The following is a 20,522-nucleotide window of genomic DNA, read 5'->3' on the forward strand; positions in this document are numbered from 1 at the left end:
TGGTGCCGATAACGGCAACTGAACTATTTGCCAGCTACTATTTGATTGGATCTTATTAGGGCACTATTGTAGTGGGGTTTGACATTACATGAGCCACACACTGAGAGTGCTCGGGACTCTACCAGCTCAGAGGGTACAATCCTCGTGTTTGTTTTCTCCTAAGCTGTAAAGCTGCTGGTGTTCATGTAGGCAGGCTTTGGATCACCAGCAGTGTCACTGATATTGTTTGATAAAGCCAGGCAATGATGGGTGAAGGTTAGATGTAAAAAGACAGCTTGAAGAACCTTTTAGGAGTGGGAGGATATTTCCAGTGGAAAATACAAGTTTTTCCTCTATTGCGAGCGACTTTCTGCCTGTCTGTGCTCGTCTCCACCCAAGGAATGAGAACCTTTACTGACTCTGTATTGGGTTGACTACAAATAATTAATCAGATCAAATGGTGCTGTGGCGTTATCTTACTCATGTATAATCCAGCAGTTCTTTAAATGTTAAGTCGGCGCTGTCATTTTTTCCTCCGTGACGAAGCAGGACACAGGCCTGATTATGTGGTGGACCAGGCAGTGCAGCTGTGATTCTCAGCCGCCGAGGCCTCTGAATTACCTTGACCTAGTAGTGGCAGCACTGCTTTTACCAATGCTGAACTGCTTTTCCCCCCACAAAGGTAGCCAGTTTGATTTCACCCACTGTTTTTTCACACTTGGTAAATTATGGTGACATGTTTCAGGTTATATTTATGTGTAAACACTGGTCTCTGCCGTTACAGGTGTTGCTGTTATCTCAAAAAGATTCTTTCAAGGTTTCTGACAGTAAGAAAATCAATTACACAGGTCATAGTTTTGTTTGAGTGAAGAGACGCCTGAGTATGTATGACCAACCAGCCACCACCCACACCACCTGCCTTCTTCCTCATCTCAGTCAGTAGCCACGCACAGCCCTTGGGAAGGCACGCACTTAGAAAATGGGACTTTAAAATAGCTCATGTAACCACAGCAGCAATATGGCAGACAAGTATTTGATCTCTGTGTCTCATACTTAAAACCGGCCTCCCTGAAAAGCAGGGATAGACTTTGCCAGGATGTTTCATTTTATTCACAATCATTCCTTTCCTGTTTGCCTGCCCTCCTGCTTCTATCCTGTTCTGGTCACACCTCTGAAGTAAGCCTGGTGTCTTTTGTTATATAACTTCCCTCCCTAGTCTACATAATAAATATATTTGCTCAACAGCCAGCATGCAACTCTTATCAGATATGACAGGAGATGTGTGCAGTGTGTGGAGCCACTGTTTGTTTGAGGACTCATTGTTGCCTTAAACAGGGTATTTGGCTGACCTTGGCTGTGGTTCTACACGCTCTCGCTGCTGGAACTCGGAGGCTTTCAGTCCTGTTGTGTCTGCCAAAATTGTGAAAGTGTCTCAAGACTGAGGAGATGGATTGACATCAGATCCTCAAGTATTGCTTAAGAGTGTGCTTTGAAAGACTTGCATTTTCTGTCTTGACATGTTTTTTTTTTTTTTCTTCCTGGATACAAGTTGCCAAAGCAAATTTCCTTGCTGTTCCTGCAAGGTGCAAGTGCTTAACGCAGTGTGGAGCAGGAGCAGGCTCTGTCACCTTCTAGTCTCTGATTTCCTCCAGCACTGTTTTGTCTTCTGTCCTATGGAGTGTGGGTGTATCCTGGCTCGTCGCCTACTTCTCTTACTAATAGAGTGTTTGGTCTGTCTAGCCGTAGTTATTTCAAATCTTAGTCTATTTTTTTAGCCTTGAGTTATTTTAAGTCGCAACATGAAGTCAGGTCATCTTATTTGTTAATCAAAACAAGTTCTTTGAAGCAACAATCTGCTAAACATAGCTTTATTTGTCCTGGGTTGACAACAGTTTTTGCACATTTATGTCCAAAGCACATGCACTGATATGATGTGAGGGTTAATCACTGCACAGGTTATTTTAATTGGGCTGTATATTTTAATATTATAAAATGTATTGTCTTTTAGGGTTATTGCAGTTGATGTTATTGTTTCAGTCTCAGTTGTGTTGCTCGTGTTGTTCATGTGTAGGTGGAGCTGAAAACCGGCGTTTGGTTCCAGTTCATTTCCCTTTTTCCTTTTGTTCAGATTTTCCTTGTGAATGTCTTCCTGTTCATTATATCCCTTCGTTCTACTCTCCTTTCTTACAGGTCCCCGAGGTGATCAGCAGCATTCGCCAAGTGTCCAAATCAGCCCTAAAGGAAGACACCAAGCCAAAACAGGAAGCTGACGAGGCCTTCTACAACTCCCAGAAGTTTGAAGTGCTCTACTGTGGCAAGGTAGAAATGAACACATTCCTGGAACTGGAGTTTTTTTCATTTGACAAGGCAATTAAATTAATGGAGCCCAATTTTGAAAAAAAAAAATTATTTCAGGTGACAGTTCTGCACAAAAAGGCTCCACCCACCCTCGTCGATGACTGCATCGATAAGTTTCGTCAGCATGAGGTCGAGCGCAAGCGCCTGCGGCTGCTCAACGGTCAGCGAGGGTCCACAGAGAGTGCCCCTGTGGAGTTCCTCATCGGGGGAGAAGGAGACCCACTGTCCACTGTTCTGAATGAGGGTGTAGAAGACCCCGATGGCCCTGGAGTGGAGGACATAACCGGAGGTGGATCCTAATGCAGATTGCGAATTAGGATTAGTTGTTTTATTAAAATATTGTGCATGCAAAACCACAGTAAGAACAGAAGGTCAAAGCAGAATCTGCAAGTGGCTTTAATCAGATCTTTACAGCAGAGAATAAATGGTTTGCTAAACCCTGCACCCCTTAGTTACTGTTGCTACGCCTGTCAAGCTTTTTGTTCTTGCATGGCACATATTCTTGTTCACAATTATTACAGTGACAGATTTATCACTTGAAATGTGAACTAATAAAAGAATATTCATATTTTAAAAAATGTTTAGGTCTCCACCTGATTTTTGTTTCCAGCTAACTTGGGGTCTTTAATATGTAGATGATGTTAATATGATGTCGTACTACAAGACTGAGGCTAAACCTGCATGTCCCACCCAAAAGTCAGCATCCTCACCAGTAAATCATTCATGAAGAACATGTAATGCTAAATAAACAGTATTTCTAGTAGTATATATTATAATGTTTTTATAATGATATTCTTACTATTGTATTATATAATACAAACTTGCTGTACGTGTTTTAGGTAAAGGTCTGTCTAGCAGTGCCAGTCAGAGCAGCCTGCGAGGAGCGTTCCCCGAGTGCATCCTGGAGGATTCCGGATTTGAGGAGCCTCAGGAGTTTCGAACGCGTTGCAGCAGCCTGGCGGGGAGTTTGCAGAGGAAGCCGGGAGATGGCGTCATCATGGCACCCACGCGCCGCAGACACTCTAGTGCACCCAACCATGTTCAGCCATCTGACGCAGACAAGAACCGTACCATGCTCTTCCAGGTAGAATTCAATTTACTGAAGAAAAATGCTGTTAGTAATGGCGTGCTGTACTTTCGCTAATGTCTTGGTTTCAGGATGAGCTTAGAGGATAAGAGGTTTCTTATCTTTGTGTCCAGCAGACTGTAGATGCTTAGTCCGTTGGAAGAACACAGTGCTGAGGAGCTTTATCATAACAGCAACGTTCTCTCATTGTGCCTTAGTATGCACTCAAGTGCCTGGCCAGGACCAAGGGATGTATTATATTTGAATTACAGTCATACAACGTACAGTTGTGTGTGTTGTGTCAGTAATTTATACTCTTTGGATTTACTCCAAAATTGCAGTGGATGTTAGGTTTATGAGCAGAACTCTAAATATACTCCCATTGTCAGTGAGATGGATGGATGTTTCTTTTTCCCCACTCACTACCGCTAAGTCGTAATTTCTTTAGAAGAACTTGATTCCATCCGTCACACATGAAAATCAAACGCTTGCTTGCCTTGCACCGTTTGTCATTGTTTGTCACCCCTCTTTGCATTTAGTCCAGCCTCTGAGCCTCTTGCAAATCATTTTTATGTGCACATGGCTGGCAGTTATAATGTACAGACTAGCTCTGCCTTGTGTTACCGCTCCAGTTAAAGAGGCTGTAACTCCTGAGGAGAATGTGTGACTGCAGCGCTACCCCCGTGAAAACGTAAGGACGGCGCTTTATGAAACGCATGCCGGCTGCACAGTGAGCCAGCTGCCATTCCTGACGCACCATGCCCATTTCCTCATGAAGCTAATTTTAAAAACTAGAGCACCACGCTCAATATGATACTCCACATAGCAGTCAATTATGGGAAAAATCATTGGCGTGGACTTGTTGACCTTGATTTTGAGAGTGCGTGAGTGTGTTTACGTATGTCATTGAACGGGTCTCAGGATAGTTACAGCTCTTGTCACGAGGAGCTTGACACTGAGACACTTTGCCTCAAGTTATATCCGTGATCTACCTATAGTATACAGATATTATTATTGTTGTTTCATGAGTACTTTTTTCTGTATCTGTATGTATTCTTGCATGAATCTGTCCGACCATGATACGCTCTTGTGTTTCTCAGGTTGGGCGTTTTGAAGTAAACCTCATAAGTCCTGACAGTAAAACAGTGGTGCTGGAGAAGAACTTCAAAGATATCTCATCCTGCTGTCAGGTTGGTTTATTTTTACTTGCTGTATTTACACTAAAAGCCTCTCTCCTCTGTCCTTGCAGCGGTCCTATCCAGAGAATTAGCTCCGGATAATTTTGTGCATATCTTTTCTAGGCCTCTAATACATTACTGCCCTGTTTTGACAGTACAGCCGGCTTTTTATTTCCAATCCTTAATTTGATGGCGAATGACATCTTTATCATTTATGTAGAAATATGTTCTTTTTTTAACTGCCCGACGCAGTCCCATTTCTTTAAATAGACACGCTGCATAAAGATAATGCACTGTCTAGTGTGAGCCAAGTGTCCATTTCACTAATTTAATGGAAATTGGAAATGGAGAATGCCAAGAGCCATTATAGTGTCAGTGTGTGCTGTTCTTGGTTCCAGGCTTATCATTTGTATAGCTGAGCTGAATACAAAGACTTAAAAGTATTGTCTTCCCTTGCTGTGATTTATTCTAGTTTCCTGTTTGTCTTCACTTTGAAACAGGGCATCAAGCAGTGCGACCATTTTGGATTCATCTGTCGGGACCAATCAGAGCCTGGTCCCAGTCAGTATGTGTGCTATGTTTTCCAGTGTGCCAGTGAGTCCCTGGTGAGTCACACAAAATATGTAAATTAAAATGACTTCAGCTGAACTCAGTACCTTTATTTTAATCCCTACCAACCTCTTTGTGCGTGTGTGTGTGTGTGCGTGCTCATCTTGCCCCTACGTTTGTCTGTGTGTGTCAGGTGGATGAGGTGATGCTGACCCTGAAGCAGGCCTTCACTACAGCAGCAGCCTTACAGAGCAACAAGACCCAGGTCCAGCTCTGTGAAGCCTGCCCCATGCACGACCTGCACAAGCTCTGCGAGCGGATTGAAGGTAAACTCAGTCACACTCCAGCACCCCTCTCTGGCTTGACTCATAAATATATTGATGCATAGTCTGCTCTTTAGACTTGAAGCAACATAAAAGAGCCTTCTTATTTCCTCTTCTGTTTCCAGGTCTCTACCCACCCAGAGCAAAACTAGCCATCCAAAAATATCTCTCCCAGCTGACTGATAATGAGCAGGCTGAAATTTTTGAGCGAGTTCAAGTAAGGTTCAGCTCTGCTTAGAGAAAGCACACTTTATTATCTGCAAAATGACTCGCATAATAACAGTTTTTTTTGGTGATTGATCTCTTTGTATCCATGTCTGCAGAGACTGAAGCCTGGGTCAGACCAAGAGGAGAATGAGCTGGTGATTCTCCATCTAAGACAGCTCTGTGAAACCAAACAAAAGTCCCACCTCCACATCGGAGAGGCCCCTCAGGTAAATATTTTACCCTGCAGATAATGGGGAAAAACATCATCCAAAAAATATACTGCATAAATTGTATTCCTATGTGACAAGAGCAGAATGAGCCCTCACAAGTTCCAAGTTACAGATTGATTTATGAGGTTTTACTTTAACTTAACTAAAGAACTGAAGAAAGGACATTTTCACCCAAATCAAAATCGAGTGGTGTAGCATGAATGCCTAAAAAGTTTCCAAGGGCCTTTAACATCCTTGAAATGTGGGAAAAGTCCATTTACACCATAAAGCTTTCTGAAAAGTAAAGGATTTTATGCAGAGTAGCACGGATTTCAATGTGTCTCTGTGGACCTCTGTCTGAGAGGACTTCTTATCCTTTCTTTACTCCTAATGGCATTTGAAGCAGGACGAACAAGAGGAACCTGATTTTGTTTTCACAGATTATCTGTCTCATGTACTACTGTCAGGGCCTACTGCAGCTTTATATGTTAGGTCCATCACTTCCCATCTGGATACATAATGTTCCTGGGAAGAAGCTGGATATCAATTGACTCAGTGTTACATTCCATAAGTTTCTAATCTAACATTAAAGTATGACAGAGTTGTGGATAATTACTTTAGCATGATCTAGCCTGGGGGACTGTATGTTAAATATTACCATTCACGTGGCAGAAACCCAACAACAGACCCAGTGTTATTCTTGGCCAAGTGCTTTGCTGCTGTATGCCTGCACAGAGTTTGTATACAGTGACAGTCTCTGCAGTCACATTGCATTAATAGTTTCTGTGGTGATTAATTTTTCCTCGTGTCCATTGTTATCATCTGACAGAACGCAGCAAACAGCTCGTCGGCAGGAGACGGCGCAGCCACCAGCAGTCGCTTCAAACTTGATATTCTCAAGAATAAAGCACGCACCTCCCTCACCAGCTCTCTGGAGAATATCTTTGCAAGGGTGGGTCTGAGCAGAGAGGGTTTTTTTCTTAATTTTTTATAACACATGATCTTCATGCCCCCGCCTTTTATCTTTATTTAATTTCCTGCTGTTATTTTATCTGCCATTTTTTCTCTCCCTTTATCCGTGTCTCTTATTTCTCTGCCCCGGACAGAATATAGCCACTGTGCTGCATACCTTTATGTGTCTCACTGATCTCTCTTTGTATCAGCTCCTGTTTCTGTGTCATTATCATCCAGGGGATTTGGATTGACCCATATCTGCCAGTGAGACAGCAGAATAATTCCTTGGTAGAGGGATCCAGGCAATCTGAGACCTCTGCTGCCATCTGTTATCGTCTCAGAGACTTAGCTGAACAATGACACAGTTAACGTTATCAAGTCAGGAAATATTTGCCCTTGTTATTTCTTGCTGTTTATGTTTTTCGGAGTTGATGTTTTACTACCTTCTTGACAATACCAACTGCACACTTTGTCATTAACAGTTAGTACACTTTTTGAAAAACCTGTTTTTGCTTATTTGTTTTTATCCAATTTGTTGGTTGCTTCATATTGTATCACCACCTCTGTCACCAGGGTGCCAGCCGGATGCGGGGCCGCTTGGGGAGCATGGGAAGCATTAGCAGTTTTGAACGGGTAAGTGTCCCTGAGGGGGAAAACGAGAATTCCCAGAACTTCACTCAGGGGACTCTGGGAATTCACACTTTTTACCCAGTGGCTGTTAAAAGCATGTTATATTCCAGCAATGTCCTCAGAATAGTACAAGTGTGAAAAGCATGCTTTAACTTTCATCATTCTTAGTAGTTGGACACTGTCAACAGTTTTCTTCTCACATGGAGACATGATTCTGCACTGCCTTACTCCCACATAGTTTCATGATGAAGCTCCATTGGCCAAAGTAGGGAACAGTACAGCAGGGAGTGTGTTTACAGAGCGATCAGTGAACCATTTGGGGTTGTTGGCTCCACTGTGTTACTGCTGTGCAGAATGTGGAGTGAGTGTGTAATATAGTCCCTTTGACTCCCCGTCAGTCATGATGGAGTTAAGAGTACTCCACCGATTTAGCATTGCACTCCTTTAACATTGTTGGGCATTTAAAAGACAAGTATCAAAATCAATACAGCAGAACCACAGATGTCTTTTTTTTTTTTATTCAATACACACTTCTTCCTTGTCCAAACCTGGTGCCTACATTACCCACAATGCAACTAAACCGCCATTACTTGAGTTGGACATTCAGGTGTGTTATGCCAGTAGAGGCTAATAAAGAGTCGAGCTGCCAGCCTCAAGCAGAGATGAGTAGCGGATTACATAGCCCTGGTAACCTTACATCCACAACTTCAGATTTTTTTTTCTTAACATTTTTTAACTTATAGTTTTCAGACACAGCTGACATCAAGTGACATCACTCAGGCACTTTATCAAATTTCATGCAGCTCCGTCTGGAGCCACAAAAGGTTTTTACAAATTTTTTTTTTCACATATCCAGTAGCACTCCCCAAGAACTGTAAAAAGAATTTGATGTGTAAAATTGGTGGCTTGACCCTTTAAGGATGTGTTGCTCTTAAACACACAGAGATACTGAATAGACCTTTTTCTTAGCTGTCATATGACTTACTTTCTTACTTACTGCCTGTTGCATCAATCATGTCATGTTGGATTCATAGGAAAATTATTTACATCAGCCTTCAAGTGGCAGGTTGTGATGGGGGATTTTTTTCTGTGCTTTTTTGCTCTTACCTTTACTGAGACAACCCTACGTAAGAGGAGCAAGTTATTGTATTTTCATAAGCAACCTGTGTATCCTTAAGGCGTACTTAAGTGACATTGTTACACACATGTATATTCTGTATGTACAAGGGAAATCTGCCCCTTCAAGGCTCACCTGTGCCCCTCTTTGTTATTTTGAAGGTCAGAAGAATGTTGTTTGCTCTGTGATTAAGCGAGTAAGTAGTCATCTGGGTATTGTCTCAGGATGCCGATGTCCTAGCAAGCAGGAAATTCAAGCCAGGATGTCCATTTGTACGACTGCTGAGCCATGCTTCTCCTGGCTTCCTCTTCTTAGCCCTGACACAGCGCTGCACAAGTGTCTGATTCACTGAGTCACTTTATCTTATCAATGTTTCCTAAGATCTACAAATTGCAATCAAGCCACTCAGCTGACGGCATGATTTAGATGTGTGCAACAGACCTGTTCTGATCTTCAGTGACATTAGCAGTGCAAGGACTTTCAAGATAGTGACAGCAGTTCCATTAGACGTTCTTCCTCAAATGTCTCTGAATGTCTCCTGTCATGTCAGATCTTTAGAGAGGGAGGTCTCTAAAAGCATGATGGGAGGAGATTGGAGGGTTTCCATGTGCAGTTGAGCCACTGAGGTCCTCCCCACCAATAGTGTGTGATGCCATGAGTCACAGGACATTGACTATTAGAATACAATAGATGTGGGAGTTGTACAGCCTGGCATGAGGCGACACTGAATCCAAGGGTGTTGAGTGGAAAGTTGAACCTGGAGCGAGTCTTGCCATGGGGTTACGTCGGCTAGGTGAGTGTAGACCTGTAACTTGAGCAATTGAGGTGGTGTTTTATTTGGTTTTGGTGCTTTGCCTCTGTAATAGAGTTACTAGCTACGTGCAGTTTGACTTCAGAATGATTATTACCCTTTGAATTTTGCCTGCTTATACCCAGGTATAAGGATTTTTTCTGCACTATGTGTTAAGCTTGTCACCATTCTCTCATTGTTTCACCCTGGCACCCACAGTCAGATAAGCCCAACCATGCTAAATAAAATAAATCTATAAAATATCATAAATGCAGATTACTGTAAAAGTTTTACATATTCACTCACATCTTTCTCCCTTTCACATTTTGTCCCCTCCAGCAGGATGAGGAATCTCCTGGTCACTCCCCTCCAGGTTCCCCTCCCGCTTTTCCAGACGATGACCCGGAAACCGGCGTGCAGTTCCGTAGGCGTGCCCACACCTTCAGCCATCCACCTGTGAAGAAACGCATCTCCTTTGAGGGACAGCCGTCCAGCCAGGGCAAACAGGCTCCACTGCGCAGACAGCAGTCTGTTAACCCAGAACTGCTGCAGAGCAGGTAACCTAACTCTAAACTCATCAGTCTCTGCCTTCCTGTTTTGAACCTGTGGGGAACGATCAATGCAGAATATGCTTCTCTTTAGTAATGTTGCAGGTGTGGATGATTTGCAGTGAATCTTTTCTACAGAAGTGAGCTTTTGTGTTTTGTCTGAAGATATGGCTAATGCTAACTTTGCTCCGAAAATCAAAACCCTTTGCTTGTCTTTTAATCAGTTTAACACTGACTAAATATTTAGTTAACCTTTGATTTACACACAGACAATGTAATCTATTTGCAGCACTTTGATCAGTCCTGAAACTCTCCACCTCCTGCTCCACTGTCCTTGAACAATAACATCACAAGTTTCCTGTCACTGTTTTGATCGCTCATGAGTTCCTCTGTTTTTCTGTGGTCTGACCAGAAGCTCTTTCTTTTGTGTAATGTGTTTGTTTTGTTTTTTATTTGTGGGCATTTCGTGTTTGGCTCGCCCAGTCCCGTGGCTATCTCGAGAACGCGCAGTGTTTCGGAGAGCGAGTCCTCCTTCAGCCTCCCCTCCTCCTTCTCCGCCCCCACTTTCCTGAAAAGCATTTACCAGGGCTCACTGGGCTCCCTGAGTTCTCTGGCAGACAGTGGGAGCCTCAAGAGGTGAGAGGGGGGTGCTCAGGCAAAGCCCCCCCTGCTTTTAGACCTCAACGCATCAGCCAGGGACAGAGGGGATGAGATGTGTGGGAGGGACAGACTGTTTTTACTGGGATGGCATACGTGTTGGCTGTCCAAACCTTTTAACACCCAGCTCTTTTGTCCCTGTACTCTTTTCTATCCATAGCAATTTTTTATTGGTAAAATACTTTCCAGCAGTTTTTTTTCCCCATCGTCTCTGCAGCTGGACCCGCCCTCTTCCTGTTTCGCTCAGAAGTAGAAGGGGATGCTGATACACCCCTCTTTTGTTGTCTTTGCATGAACTTTAAGCTGTTTTGCGCAACAAAACTGTGTTTAACCTGGGTTTACAGCCTTTATAAACTGCACTTTAACACTTGTGCCATCGCCTTTTCTAACCAGTGCTGTTCATGATGCCTTAGGAACTCTAAGCATCATGCTGACTCAGTTCAGTCATGCACTTATTTTGAAAGGTTATTGTTACTGCTCAACTGCACTAATCAGTCAGCTAACTTTAGTATGGCCAAGAACAGAAAGCACACCACGGTGTGCTTGAGAGCCTCTGTATCCTCTCTGGCAGTGCTACCATGACAGACTCTACTAGGTGTCTGGATGGCAGAAAGTAAAGGTTAACATTTCCATTATGAATGAGATTCAGTGGAGCAGACCATTCTAAAATGGCATTTCCACTGGATGTTTTTCTCCTCTGACAGCAGTCCAATCCTCTGCACACTTGCATTGATGCAGCAAAACGAGGAAGAAAAGCTTTTCAGCACACGTTGAACCTGATGATGAAGGTCAAGCTGAAGCTTCGACCTGCTGGGTTTTAAGATCTGAATACGCCATATTTGCTTTAGCCGTTATACTATGAGATAACTTTACACCTGTGCTAGTGCTGTCTTTTCTATTACTTTCTTTATGATTCTACTGGCAGAGTAAGAGGTAATATATCACACATTTAATTTTAATCTGTTAAAGGGCAGATGTTAAGTATGCAGAACAGCTGAGAGGGTTAAAACATGTTCTCAGTGACATTTGTCTCAATAAAGGTCACTTCCTGTTTTTCACTATCCACATGATCAGATGGATGCTTGTGTGCTGACCAAGCTTATTGACTACTGTAGCTATCAAGTGATCCTTAATGAGTTACATAAAATGCCTTTTTCTTTAATGGAGAAAAAAATACAATTTCAACTTTAAACGATTCATCAATAACTCTCAGAACTCAGAACCTGAACTTCATTTTCACACTTGACAGCTTTGGTATATGCATACGTATGTGTGTATTCAAAGATTGAAATGAAAATTCACCCTGAATTTTCACTTGCAGAAGCGGTTGTCTTAAAAATAACCAAACAAACAAACAAACCTAAAAATATCCCAAAAAAATCATTGGTGACAGGATTTCAATGTAATTTGAACAAATACAATATGTCATATAATAAATGTGTAACATGAAAATTCACTGGTGCTCACGTACTGTGCTCGTATGTTAACACGAAAAAGCAGGTTAACCTCATTGCCCCCAATGTCTTTCCACGTGTGACCAAGCTCTTTATTTCCATTGTTTTGGTTCTGTTTGGGGACCTTTTTTTAGGATTTGTTTCAGCACTTACCAAGTTCACTACATTGTCTGCATTGTTGTGTTGGCAGGTGTGAATTTTAAGGCCTGGATATTATGACTTGATAAATGTGAACCTAATGAGTAACGTGAGGCAGTAAACATTTTTCAGGACCTGCAGCAGCTCAGTAACCACATTTTCTTCTCTACTAACAAAAGCAACTTCTTTTTCCAGAAAATGAACAAGCATGCATGGCCCTCAGCTGTGGCTGTTTTGCTGGCTGATGTTTGTTGTCATTTTAGTACTAATTGTGACCTACAACACCATGTTCTGCTTTATTAACATCGGGAATCAGTCAATGCCTGTATGTTATTCATCGATATGTTTAAGATTCACCTTGACCATTCCTCCATTTTCCATCAGCTCAGAGAGAAACTTGTATGTAATATTTCCTGTGTTGTTTCTGAGAGGAGAGGTTAGATTTATGTGTGTGTGTGTGTGTGTGTGTGTGTGTGTGTGTGTGTGTGTGTGTGTGTGTCTGTGTGTGTGTCTGTGTGTGTCTGTGTGTGTCTGTGTGTCTGCATTTGTAAAAGCTGCTGAAAGAGTGTTGGTGTAAGGTGATACATGACTCATCTATCGGGTGTCTGTGACGCGCCTGTCTTTTTTCGTAGCAATGGGGAAGGCAGGAAGAGGACCCTGTCTGGCTGCAGCAGTGACTCAGTGAGTGGAGGTCTCCCTCCGACCCCACGCAGGGTCTCCTGGAGACAGAAGATCTTTCTGAGGGTTGCGTCACCAATGAACAAGACATCTACATCCATGCAGCACCCAGGTCTGGTAATACAATGCCTCAAGCAGTTCAGGCGAGGCACAACATGACGCACATTGAATACGCTCTGAATAATCCACAAGTGCATAGGAAATGAATACAAGGCAGGGAGAACATTTGATTCTTGTGGCAAATAACTATTCTTAAACTCTCAGCTTTAAAATGACATGCCTATATGGGAAAAGCAGTAAGGAATGAAAGGAAAGAGGAATTTCTTAGCTTCATCTTTGTCAGATAAACACTGATAAAGGAGCTTGTGAAAGTGATCCTCCTCCCTGTTCTCATGGGCAGTTTTCTTACCTTAAGCATAATCTTATCTTACTCAAGGTAGCTTAAAAATTTAGCTAGAAGATTATTCCCAGATGCTCAGCATTAACAAGGCATGAAATATCTGGCTCTTTCTTCTGGCTTTCTTCACCAGCTAGTTGCTGACATTGTCTGTCTGCTGGTAAGTTAGCGTTCAGCAGCCTGCTGCGACTGGGGACAGGTTGATGAGAGCGGTGAGACTATTGAGACTTGACAACACAGTAAATATGCAAAATCCTCCTCCTCACACACAAAGCCCTCCATAACCAGACCCCTTCCTACCTCACTGACCTGCTCCACCGCCACAATCCACCCCGTAGCCTGTGCTCATCTGAAGCAAACCTCCTGACTCCACCACCCAGGACCAAGCACCGAACCTGGGGCGACAGAGCCTTCTCTGTATCTGCCCCCTCCCTCTGGAACTCTCTCCCCAAACAAATCCGTGACTGCACCGACCTTCCAGCAGTCAAATCAATGACAAAAACTCACCTTTTTAAAATTGCTTTTAATGTTTAGCTTAGTCCGATGTGTTTTTTAGTGTTTTACTATTCTATGTTGTTTTGCTGTTTTTATGTTATCTTTATGTAAAGTGTCTTTGAGTATCCAGAAAAGCGCTTAGAAATAAAATGTATTATTATTATTATTATTATTATTATTAAATATGCAATAAAATCAAAACAATAAGCTAAAAAAAGGGCTAGCAAAGCTCTGTAGAGCTGCAGAGTTGGGTGATAATTCTCTGTCCTCCAATCGTGGCAGACAACCCCTTTCATAGTACAAACAGTCATTAGATTCATTGTTCACAGAAAGAAATTTGGACTTAAAAATCTTTTTTCTACATGTACTTTGTATTGATGTGTTTGGATGTTGTGTTTTAGACCACTCTGATGGCAAGGAGCTGTTGCCTCTTTCTCCTCGTGCCTTTGACTCAAGTCTGGATCCGTTGGGGCGCCTGCTGCCGTCGGGGGAGAGGCCTAAGAGGACTGGAGCTGACTACCGGGCCCTCTGGAAGACTGCCATCCACCAGCAGATTCTACTGCTGCGCATGGAAAAGGAGAACCAGAGACTGGAGGGTGAGTTGCAGTTACTACTGTGCACACAAAGTATGATAATCACCCTGTAACAAATCCTTTCCCTGGACACATGAATGACAGATGTGAAGAACATGATGTCCGTAGTCTTGTTGCTGCTAGATCACTCAGTATTCTTTGATGTTTAGTGTATTTCTCTGCAGACACTGGTGGTGTTTATAATTTGTCACAGGGCTGTTCTTGTTCAAATCGGCTCACACTAGGTCTTATTGTGAAGGTTGTTAAGATATTTATTACAGTGGTAACTTCCTTTCCTGTCCCCTTTCTCACCTGTCATGAAAGTTTCACACGCAGTCCTCACCACGCACTTAAAGTCTTAACTGAAGCTTTATGAGTGTGGACAGGGATAGAAGTGCTCAGAGTTAGGTTAGGTTTATTTTGAGAGGTCAAATTTTGCCATCTTGGATTGAGATTCTGGAGCACAGCTATATACACACACATATGAACACATGCAGATACACAAATATAGATATACAAACACTCGGTAGGCTAAAGTCCATGTATGGGGGAAAAAACCAACAGTAACAGTTGAAATAACATTTGGAAATATCGCCCTCTATTGGCCCAGGTTATTCAGGGTGCATCCGAAAGCACACTTTCAGCACTCCTTCTTTCATCTCCTCCCCCTTACAAGCACTTGACTCTTAACAGGAAGTTAACAGGCAAGAGGAGGAATGGAGTGGAGAGGAGGAAGTAGAGACCCTTTGGGACAGTTAATTAACTTCTTCATTATCAAAAAAGCATCTTCCACACTTGGTAAATTATGTGTGCCATTTCTATGCATGCCCTAGCTCAAATAATGCACAAGAAAACAGCACAGAACATTACTGCGTTGGTCTCAGAGAAAAGGAGTGAAAGGGGAGAGATTGTTTTTCTTCCCTTGGGATGCATGTGTAGCGTTTATATTTCTATATTATACCAACACATCTCTTTCCCTTTTTTGTTACTATGACACCAATGCTGGTCTGAGGACCTAACTGTGAATAACCGTTTTCAATAGAAGGTAAGCGATATAAAGGGAGCCCCTGGGATCAAAGCAGATAGATGTTTTTTGCATGATTTCGGGTGTTTGTTATAGTATTCATTCAGTTCAGCCTCTTTTGTTTGCATGTTCAGCTACTCTCATACTTTATGCTGTTTTTTGTTTCTTTTGTCCTTGGTACCTCTCCCCACTATCTTGATGTAGCTTCTCCATGTTTCCAGCTTAATAACGATGGATCTTTGGTGTTAATGTGGGGTATTGTGGCCTGTGTTTACGTGGTAGGCTTTTCATGGTAACTGGTGACAAAAGGTGTTAGGGACTATATCTACCCTTGCTCTCAAATCTGACGTCTTTTAATCCGCTACATTGCTGTTTTATAAAAGCAAAATCAGAAGGGCTTATAAGTTCTTGATTTCCTCGTGCGACAAGAGAATCTTTTCTAATTTTCTTTCATCTCTTTTTGTTCTGATTGTGTTGTAGCGAGCCGAGATGAGCTGCACATCCGCAAGATGAAGCTGAACTACCAGGAAGTGGGCCAGTGCTCCAAAGATGCGCAGGCATTGTGGGAGAGAAAACTTACGGCCCCAGGCAGAACGACAGTCCCACAAGACAAGGAGGAGATTTATCGTGCACTCTGCCAAGGTGAGAGATCTGTGTGTGCGTGTGTATACATTTTTAATTTGAAGAAACTAAGAGAACGGGGTTGATATGTGTTGTATATCTATAATTCTTCATACACCGGTTCATGTGTGACGTTTTGGATGAACACATGTAGTCTCCGTCTTTATGTGCAGGTGTTCCCAAGAGCAGGCGTGGGGAGGTCTGGTTGCTCCTTTCCCATCAGCATCGGCTGCGTCACAGACTGCCCCAGCGTCAGCAGGCCCCGGACACCACCTACCATGACCTGCTCAAGCAGCTCACTGCACAGCAGCATGCTATTCTGGTGGATCTAGGTGTGCACACAATTGTAAAAAGGGCTTCCCACAGTCATGGAGAACAAAGAAAAGTCATGGATTTTGACTGTTTTATATTTTAGGCATGGGGAAATTATTCAGGGTACTGAATGTCAAAGAAGTTTTTAGGAATTTTTAGGACAGCTTTTAGTAGTATTATTAGTAGACCAAAAAAATAAATTACAACAAATTACAAAATTCTATGATTCTATATAAGAAACTATGCACATTTAGTAACTGTTTATATGTATTATTATTATTATTATCTGTGTCTCCCTGCTCAGGCCGGACCTTCCCCACCCACCAGTACTTCTCAGCCCAGCTGGGCGCAGGGCAGCTTTCCCTCTACAACCTCCTGAAAGCCTATTCTCTGCTGGATACAGAGGTACAGTACATACCGCAATCCTGTTTCCTTTCCCCCACAGTGCATCACTATAAGGCCATATGTTCATATTGTGTGCTCCCTTTTTTTGTGCGACACAGGTGGGCTACTGCCAGGGTATCAGCTTTGTGGCTGGAGTGTTGCTGCTGCACATGAGCGAAGAACAGGCCTTTGACATGCTGAAGTACCTCATGTATGACCTCGGCATCAGGCAACAGTACAGACCTGACATGGTCTCTCTGCAGGTCAGTACATGAATGTTACAATTACAATATGAGGAATGTGATTACTATGTGGTAACATTTTAGCTGCAGAAGCCTCTACATTTAATTCCTACAAGATTTAATTTAGGGCTCAACATCAGACGTGATTAGCACCAACATTCAATTTCCCAAAAATCTAATTAGAGCCAAATTACAGCTTTAACCCGATTGCTTAATAAAGTGGAACTGCAGAGAAAAACAGAACATTGAAGCCATGATGAATAGAATTTCAACTCTGGTGCCCCCCACTGTTAGTATCAAAAAAGACACTGTGATAGACAGCAATGCAAGCCAATACCTCCCTACACCTCCTCCAACTGATCTGACCAAGGCTTAGGACAAACTTAGGCTCATGATTGGAGCATTTCAGTTTGGAATAATAAAAGAGCTATAATCACTTAATACTTGCTTTAAATTTGAATGTTATGGTATATGTACAGTAGGTTTCCAACCTATTACAAACAGAATCTGAATTACAAACACACTGGACTGGTAAGGGTTATTAGTGAGCAAGAGCAAAGAGTGTGTGTCTCCACCTCCACTTCAAACCACACCTGTATGCCTGCTCTGTTAGCTTCAGTTAAACATCAGCTGACCTCACCGTGGTGGAAGCATCAGCAGGCGTGGTAATGTTTAATCTACATCAGGTAGCCATTTAGCCACGGAATTGCCTCTTTGGTTCTCTCTACACTGCAGTTCTGTGCGCTTTAGACAAATCCAAAGGTTGCAAAGACGGGAGGAATTTGTGCTGTTTTCTCTGTGCAGGGGTTCAGTAGGAGGAGGTAAAGATATTACTTATCTTCTTTGTAACGGCCAGGAAATTGTGAGACTGATAACAGTCTAATTTTAGCTTGAGCTAACTTCTGCTTCTCTTTTTTCAGTTGGCTGTGCATTTCACTGTAGCACTTGTCAGGATCACTGTAATACATTGTTAGGGAGTTTGTATTGCTGGTTAAATACTTGGCCATGATGCGTGTCTCAGCAAGTCTCTAAAACAACACTGGTAATACTTAAGGACTTCCCTGCTTGGGTAAAGGTTCATTTGCCAGCTAGTATTTCTTAGAATGCCCTGTAATACATTGTCTCCTGCAGATCCAGATATACCAGTTTGTTCTGGCTCAGCATGTTTTGACCTGTGTGTCTATTATCTGTTTGAATGTGTCTGTTTATGCCCCTGTGCACACTGTCTGTGTCATCACAGATTCAGATGTACCAGCTCTCCAGACTTTTACATGACTACCATCGTGAGTTGTACAATCACTTCGAGGAGCACGAGATCAGCCCGAGCCTCTACGCAGCGCCGTGGTTCCTCACTCTCTTCGCCTCACAGTTCCCCCTCAACTTTGTGTCCCGCATCTTTGGTATGTTTTTTGAATAGTGCCCTGTGTATGCTGACACACAAATGCTTATCAGCACAGTGCCATTTACAAAAGAGGATGACATTTAAATAGCCTCGTAATAATTACAGCTTGAAGGAAAAGTGTTTAAAGCATTAGTGTTTTTATTGCTGTTCCTGTGCTTTTTTCTTTCAGATTTTGTATTTGTCCAGGGGACCGGGGTGATCTTTAAAGTGGCCCTCTGTTTGCTGAGCAGCCATGAGGGGGAGATAGTGGAGTGTGACAGCTTTGAGAGCATTGTGGACTATCTGAAAACTACACTTCCAGCCCTCACTCTCACACAGATGGAGCAGACCATTGCAAAGGTACAGAATGGGAGGTTGAAATAGTATTAAAAACAGTCCCTATTGAGCTTCCGGATCCTTGTAATAATGAAAAATGTGTCATGTAGTTAAAGATCCAGTAAACCTTATTGGCACTGTCAATTCAGTTAGTCCACATCAGCCTGATATAATTCATACTTCCATGCCTTTAATGCACTCCATCTGTAGGTTTTTCATCAAATATCCACCATTCTAGCAATGCATTTTCCTGTAAGCCAAAGTGAGGTTTCTAGGAAACTGGTCAGTTTAAACCCGAAGTTGCACCTTACATAATAAAGGGGTGCAAGTACATAATGGTCTTACTTAGCAAAAATCGTGGAGTGCCTAGTGAACGCTCAGCTGTTTCTATAGACAATTACAACATACATATAACATTACAACCTTAGCAGTCAGGATTATGCCATGGCACTTTGTCATCACATCAACACGGTGCTGCACTTCTTATAAACCTGTCTAAAGCCTTAGATTCTCTTGAACATAATGTTTTACTAGAAAAACATTCTCTTGAGGTTGGTACAGGTGTCCCACAAGGGTTCTCTATTATTGTAATGTAAAATAATTGTAAGGTTATTTCAATGTTTATTGTATGCTCTTCTCTGAATCTGACCATCGTAAATATATAGTCTGCTTTTAATGCATTTCATATATCTCTTGTCTCTCTAAACATAAGCTTGTTTTAAATTCTATTCCCAAGGTCACTTATGAGTATCCAGCCTCTTGTCCCTGTCCATACTCCTCAAGGTTCTCAAATTGAAATTATTGAGTGCTATAAATACTTGTCTATCTGGCTGGATATTAGATTGATTAGATTAGTTTGCTAGTTGGAATACCATTGTACCATCTAAAATTCCCAATGTGAAACTAATATAACTTGTATGTGTGTGGTGTTTTTTTCCCCTATGTGCCTGTCCATATTTAAACTGTCTATGTTTATTTCTTAAATAGGTGTCTCTTGAAAAGGGATCATAATCTCAATGAGACTACCTATTTAAATAAAGGTTTAAATAAATCTGGAGATGAGAGCAGATGAAAACCACATCAAAAAAGCGTAATTTTTTGATTTATTGCAAATAAGACTTAACATTTTTATTGAATGTGTATTTGGAGCGTATTGTAGATGAATTATCTATTACAGTACCTCCAAGCAAAAATACTGTTGCTGTATATGTTTAGCCACAGTCACAAGAAACATACTTTCAGTCCCATTTAAATGTATAAGAACACTGTTGAAACGTTTACTTTAAACATTAAATTAACATTAAAGGACAAGGTTTGTGCCACTTAACTTCCAGCCCATATGTTCCTACTGTAAATATTTCACAGTTGCTCACAAATGTATACTTACTAAAAAGTTGATGGCATCTGTCTCACTGTGTAACCTGTTGTTTGCCAGGTAATGGAAATGGACATCACCAAGCAGCTGCATGCATACGAGGTGGAGTACCATGTCCTGCAGGATGAGATGTTAGATGCCGGACCGCTGCCTGATGACTCGGACCGGCTCGACAAACTAGAAAAGACGAATGTGCAGTTGAAGAAACAGAACATGGACCTGCTGGAAAAACTTCAGGTAAGGAAGACAACCAGACCACTCTTGTCATTTATTGCCTTTCATCCATATTAATATATTATTTTGATTTGAAACCACAGCAAATGCTCGGTATATAATTTCTAATGGTATTCATTATGTTAATGCTTGATCAATTGGAGGTATTTAAGTCATTGGTCAGTTTAATATAAAAGTCCTTTTGATGGATTGGTGAACGGCTCTGTCATATTTATTTAGAGATCCAGAGAGAGAAGTTGCAACTGATAGTGTCTTAGACTACCCATAGATGGCACTAAAACACAACTTAAAAACACAATGAAAATGAAAGCAAG

At 42.0% G+C, this 20,522-nt stretch overlaps 1 protein-coding gene and 1 long non-coding RNA gene across 8 annotated transcripts in view; one reads left to right on the forward strand and one right to left on the reverse strand.

The window, feature by feature from the left end:
• The window catches only part of tbc1d4 (TBC1 domain family, member 4), a 28,084-nt gene that overhangs the window by 4,343 nt on the left and 3,219 nt on the right, over window positions 1-20,522 (forward strand). Inside the window, exons 2-22 of one of the 7 annotated variants that reach the window (XM_051403065.1) lie at window positions 2,170-2,298; window positions 2,395-2,626; window positions 3,177-3,421; window positions 4,504-4,593; window positions 5,082-5,186; window positions 5,324-5,456; window positions 5,579-5,670; window positions 5,777-5,887; window positions 6,699-6,821; window positions 7,397-7,456; window positions 9,703-9,917; window positions 10,392-10,544; window positions 12,790-12,947; window positions 14,129-14,323; window positions 15,804-15,965; window positions 16,118-16,276; window positions 16,561-16,661; window positions 16,760-16,903; window positions 18,123-18,282; window positions 18,454-18,623; window positions 20,035-20,211. In XM_051403065.1, the coding sequence (XP_051259025.1) occupies window positions 2,170-2,298; window positions 2,395-2,626; window positions 3,177-3,421; window positions 4,504-4,593; window positions 5,082-5,186; window positions 5,324-5,456; window positions 5,579-5,670; window positions 5,777-5,887; window positions 6,699-6,821; window positions 7,397-7,456; window positions 9,703-9,917; window positions 10,392-10,544; window positions 12,790-12,947; window positions 14,129-14,323; window positions 15,804-15,965; window positions 16,118-16,276; window positions 16,561-16,661; window positions 16,760-16,903; window positions 18,123-18,282; window positions 18,454-18,623; window positions 20,035-20,211 (3,114 nt within the window). The other 6 variants (XM_051403064.1, XM_051403066.1, XM_051403068.1 and 3 more) reach the window with 6 other exon arrangements.
• Window positions 7,956-9,808, reverse strand: LOC127365206 (uncharacterized). The gene is made up of 2 exons (XR_007885154.1): window positions 9,667-9,808; window positions 7,956-9,375 (listed from the first exon to the last, which is right to left on the reverse strand). It is a non-coding gene; the product is annotated as an uncharacterized LOC127365206 (long non-coding RNA).

The sequence above is a fragment of the Dicentrarchus labrax genome, unplaced genomic scaffold (genome assembly GCF_905237075.1).
Source record: "Dicentrarchus labrax unplaced genomic scaffold, dlabrax2021, whole genome shotgun sequence".
In the NCBI taxonomy this organism is placed as follows: Eukaryota; Metazoa; Chordata; class Actinopteri; family Moronidae; genus Dicentrarchus; species Dicentrarchus labrax.